Here is a 5,508-nt window from a genome sequence, read left to right as displayed (position 1 = left end):
CTTTCCTCAGCCCTTGACTGTGGTCTCTCCACCCTGCAGTCCTCCTGGTAGTGAGATCTGGCTGGAGTGAAGGTCCTTCAGGAGGACAGAAGCTGGCTGGGATGAACCCTGTGGCTCCCAGGGGATGGTCAGGGGTAGCAGTCACACCCTCCTTTTGTACATGGAGATGTGTGTGAATCACAGTCTGCGCTGGCGGATGAGGGCTTTAGAAACCAGAGACAGCACACTCTTAGGCTGGTGCCGGCTGGTCCTGTGACAGTGCTGGTGTTGTATTGTGTGTTAATTAGGTAATTATGGTTAGGTAATTATCATCAGGCCACAACTAGATAGGAGACTGAGACTAGATCCACTTGTTAGTCCTGCTAATGCCTCTGCACACGAGGAACTTTATGGATTCTTCAACCTACCGAGACGAAAGGACTAAGGTCCAGGATGAGGACCTGCACGAGGGCTGGTGACTCCTGTCTTCATCAGGCCAGTCTGGCAGCTTCAGTATCTTCTGGCTGACTATGGGTGCCAAGGGAAGGGTAAAAGCAGGGGCCAGCATGGGGTAAACTCCCCCAACTTTTAGACATTTGTGATTAGGGGCTTCTTAAGACAGAGATGGGATTTTTGCGTTCAGTAGCTCTTGACGGACTTTATTATTCAGTTACAAAGATCCTGTACAGATGGAGGTCAAACTCTGCACACCTCATTGGATGCTGACTTCTTTGGTTCTGGCTGCACGTCCAGGACTGTCCTAGGTTGTACCTGTGGGTAGAATCATAGAACAAGTGGGAAGGAACCTCAAAAGATCATCTGGTCCAACCTTTCATGGGAAAGGGAGCCTAGATGAGATTATCTAGGTAGCGACAGGGTAGGGACATCCCTGTTTTTCTTTTTGGTGCTACTTTCTCCCAGCCCCCTTTAGTGCAGCGTATTGTTGAGCAGTTGCATTTGGACTTCAGCTACAGCTGAAGCAAGCTGGGCTTGGTGCTTCAACAGGGCTGGAGGAATGGCCTCAAACATGCGGACCCCTTCAATCGCTGCTTCTTGCTTGCAGGTCTGGAGTTGTCTCACTGTGTAGGGGCCAACCCGCTGGGCCCTGCTGTGCCTTGGAGGTCCGGAGGGCCCTGCAAAATTAAGAGGGTCCGCACCGTCTTCAAACCAGAGCAGCTGGAGCGGCTGGAGCAAGAGTTTCTCAAGCAGCAGTACATGGTGGGCACGGAGCGAGTAGACCTGGCTGCAACTCTGCATCTCACAGAGACTCAGGTAAGAAATGGAGGGGGTCTGGGTTTGGCCTGTGGTGGTTCCCCTGCCGTGAAGTGCAGTGGGAGGAGGACATGATGCAAAGTGACCTGTGGGACTCCCTGCTGCAAGATGACATTGAAGCCGCGTTCCTGGAGGGATGCAAGATAGGTTTAGATGGTTTATGAATAAGAACATCCTTTTCTTAATCCATGAAGTGGAACAAAAAGCATTTAGGAGCACAAACCTGCTTGCTTTAGAGTTCAAGCTGGGTTGGACTAATGTAAGTATATTGTTATGGTCCTCTGGAGACAGTTTATGCTTTAAGTGTCCTTTTATGACACTGGATCTAAATTTTTTTCTGCCCCTCCCACTGCAAGCTGCTTATTTATTGCAGAAGGGAGTAGCCACGTGATCTTCCATGGTGGGATCCAAATTCAGCTGGGGAAAAGGGAGAGCAAAGCAAGGGTGGTTCTGGGGAGTCAGGGAGTGTGTGAACAGCACAGGGGGCAGGGGCAGGGGGTAGGTGGGTGTCTCATCGTGCTCTCTGGCAGCCGTGGCCCTGGGGATGGGTTCAGTGGCTCGTGGGAGCTGGGGGAAGCACCTCCTTCACTCCCCCGGCCAGAGCCTCCTCTGTGCAGCTGCGTCCCCCTCTCCCCTGGTCCCTTCTCCCAGCACCACTCTGCCCACCATAGTGTCACCTCCTCCTGCTCGCATGCACTGTGTCCCGAGCAGAGAAGGGGCATGTCCCCTTCTTTAAGGAACTCTGTTTTTTGGGGACTTCGGCCTCAGAAGCATGTGGCAACAGCCCCCATTGGAAAGGGGCTCATGGAGACCTTGGATTAAGCTGTTGTGCCATTTTCCTGCTAGGTGAAAGTCTGGTTCCAGAACCGGAGGATCAAATGGAGGAAGCAGAGCATGGAGCAGAAGGCGGCAAAGCTGTCACAGTTTGGGGTGATACAGCCTGCCACCGCGGACTCGACAGACATCAAGGACCACGAGGAGGACACTGTGGACGTTGAGCTTTGAACAGCTGATGAGATTCAGCTGCCACTATTGTTTTTTGAGCCGTGTCTGCTTGATGGAGATACTGGGGATGCAGGCACATCTGTACTTCTTTGGTCCAAGCGAGACATCACGCTCTCTATCTGAGAGTTGGAGCTACAGGACTAAACTGCAGCTGGTTGGGAGGAACCCCCCAAATATTGTTTGGCTAGTGTTTGGTAGCCATGTGCTGTAATTCCTGGGGCTTCATCACCAGGCCGGTTGTCCTTGATGGTGCCATAGCTGTGGCAAGGCATGTGATCTCCTGTTTGCTCTTGAAGCACCAGGACACACGAACAGTTTCCAGCAGAGAGGCTGGGGTGACAATCAGATGGTGTCTCTGATGGCTGTGAGCAATTGGGGCATTTGAACATGGGGTCACTTGCATTGGCGTGTGGCTCTGTGCTCCTAGGAGGGAGACCTGTGCTGGGAGGAAAGTCAACCCTGATTGTTTTTCCTGGTTAACTTGACTCCCATGTTTGATGCTTAGATCACAACAAAAAACCTGAAAATTGGAAAGCCCTTTGCTCCCACCGCAGACTGTATCATTACTCTTGCAATAAGTGAACAGGGTCTGATCCTGCCCCTGGAACAGAAGTGCCTCCTCTTGTCCTTGGTGTTTTTGTGCCTTTGTTTTGGCTTCCCAAACCCAGAGGGGCAGAACCTGGTCAGTCTCTCTGCCCCTGGCATTGCCTTACTTGGCCAAGGTGTGCATATGCTGCTGCAGCAGGGAGTGAGGCACTCGGGCTGGCCGAGGTGCGGGGAATCGGGGCTGTTATAAAAAGGCAGCTTTCCAACACCTCTGGTGCTTCAGACGACCCCCTGCCCCTCGTCCAGATGTGCCGATTCTGGCCCAGACGGCAGTTGCTCTGTTCTCTCCTCATTATACATCCAGGTGCCATGAGAAACGGCACCTGGAGTGTTGGGCGAGCACATCTGTAACCACCCAATGCAGTTAGCAGTTGTATTTCTGGCAGGTGGGAGGGCTTTGAGGGGTCAGGACTGAGTACTCGACCCTCCCTGTCTGTGTGTTAGCAGCTAAGTGCTCTTAGGCCAGGCTGTCAGCGCTCAGGCTGTCACCTCGCCTTCGTAGCTCTGCCCAGGGTACCAGGCACCATGTCCCGTCAGCTCAGGATAATTTATTGTGTCTGTTTCTGACCCAGAACACTGTATATCACTTTACTCTTATATTGTTATTTATAGAAATAACTTTTTTTTTTCCTTAGTAAGTGTCATTTATTTATTTGCTTTGCTTCTTAATAAAAATCTAGTGTATTTTAAAAAGAGATGGGACTGGCTGGGGGGAGGCAGGGCTGGGCAGCTCCTTGGTTTCTGAGCAGGCAGCGATGCCTCAGTGGCTTCTTGCCCCACAGCTGACAGGGATGGGTTACTGATCCTTTTTGCTGTGTTTCTGAGGAAATGGAGTAAAAAAAAAAAAGGAGAAAAGAAACGCACCTTTTCCTCCTCCTAGTAAGACCCCTGTTGTCAAAAAGCATTGTCACAAAAGGGTGATTTCTCCTTGCACGTTTTCATTCCTGACGTGCCAATACAAATATGAAAGCAGTTTTTTTCCCCGACACTTGTGTCTTGGCTGGTAAACCTGTGCACTCGTCTCAAGCTTGAACATTTGGAAGGAGCAAGAACAGCTTTTAAACAGATCAGCTGAAAACCTGTAAGTGTCAAAAAATCAGGAGGAAAACTCATTTCCAACTACTCTCGTTTTCATTTTCAATTGAAATTATTAAAAAAAACCCCCCAACCAACGTATTTTTATCCTTCCCAAAAGTTTGAGATTTTTTTTTCTTAATAAGCTCTTGGACAAAATAAATGCTAAAAAAAGGTTTTTTTTGGAAATTGATTGATGACCCCATATCATGAGTGAAAGTAAAGAACATGAGTAGTTATCTCTGGGCCAGCTCTGCAGAGGTAGAACTACATTTATAGTATGAAACATAACGTCTGGTAAAGACGGCGTGCTCAGGTTTGGGCTGCTGCTCCCGAAGAAGAAGGACCTCCGTCTGCAGGTGGATGCGGCCAAACCTTCTGTGCAGCTCCCGCTCTGCCAGGCCGATGCTTCAGCAAACTGAAGTCTAGGAGAAGGTTCCCCTTGTGCTCTGCAAACACAGAAGCAGAAGCAATCCCAGTCCAGCTTCGCAAATACTTCCAAATTAATGTTGTGGGCACCAGGGCTCGTTCAGAGACATGAAGGAGGCTTTGAAGTGTTGCTGGCCGGGCCACAACTCAAGCTGATGCTTTAGGCTTGACACACCCCACCACTTAGCACCGAAACCTTACAAAAAGAGGACACATAATGTTGTTATTACAATAATGGCTTCCTACTATTAGTATGAAGATGTAATTGAAATAGGAGTCATAAGGTAGCATTGCTCCACCCGTGTCTGGGTCCTTGTAGACCCCTGGGCTGGGCATTGCGTGGCGAAGCAGTGCCCCGCACAGCCCGCTGCTGGGTTCACCGGGGCCAGACCCCAAAATACAGATGGGGAAGGTGTCCCAGGCAGTTTGTCTGTCCCTTGTCGCCAGCCGGGTGGCCGGGGAAGTTTCCCGCTCTGCGGCCATGCTCCCGCCTGGGCTGCTGGCCATGGAGGTGGCAGGATCCAGCCGGCCACGCAGCGTTACCACCTGGTGTCGTGTCCCCGCCACGAGCCGACAGAGACATCTAGTGACTCCAAAAACCACCCAAAAGCCACGACTACTCCAAAACCCCCCAAAACGCCCCGAATATGAAATCGTCCCATATTCCCAAACCCGCTGCAGCCACCTGGTTGATGAAGAGCGGGACTGAGTCTGAACGGGTGCTAGCAGCACCGGTGTGAATTAGTAAATACAACTGAACACGCGTTGTCGTGGGTTTTAGGTGTTTGCAGACAGCCCAGCAGGAGGTAGCAGGGCGCAGGGGCTACGTTAGCGTGTTTTGAAGGTTTTTTAGGGGAAAGCTGGCCCAGTTTTGGGTGCACAGGGGCAGCTGGCGATGTCTCCCTGCCCTGTGAGGGGGTACCTTGCGTTCCCGCCTGACGGGGCTTATGAAGTTTTTTTCCCCCCCCCCGGGCTGTACGTTTAAAAAGTAATATTAATTAATAGGGAAGAGGCAGCAAAACTCCCGTCTGTTTTTTGCGTGGCTGTGGAAGCACCTCAGCCCCGTTTCGGGGCTTTTTAGCGGTGTTTTTCGAAGGTGGCGGTGGGCTGAGGGGAGGGCTAAGATGGCGGCCGGCCCCCACC

At 51.2% G+C, this 5,508-nt stretch overlaps 1 protein-coding gene across 1 annotated transcript; it reads left to right on the top strand.

Moving 5' to 3' along the window:
- Positions 1 to 1,042: 1,042 nt before the first annotated feature.
- LOC104069361 (homeobox protein not2-like) lies at positions 1,043 to 2,256 on the top strand (the record flags this gene model as incomplete). Its single annotated transcript, XM_009582014.1, has 2 exons — positions 1,043 to 1,251; positions 2,098 to 2,256. Coding segments are annotated over 2 exons (368 nt in total), but the record flags the coding sequence as incomplete, so codon positions are not given.
- Positions 2,257 to 5,508: the final 3,252 nt, after the last annotated feature.

Source organism: Fulmarus glacialis, unplaced genomic scaffold (genome assembly GCF_000690835.1).
Source record: "Fulmarus glacialis isolate BGI_N327 unplaced genomic scaffold, ASM69083v1 scaffold17757, whole genome shotgun sequence".
Lineage (NCBI taxonomy): Eukaryota > Metazoa > Chordata > Aves > Procellariiformes > Procellariidae > Fulmarus > Fulmarus glacialis.
The sequence above is the reverse complement of the archived record's forward strand: the minus strand, read 5'-3'. Positions and strand labels throughout refer to the sequence as shown.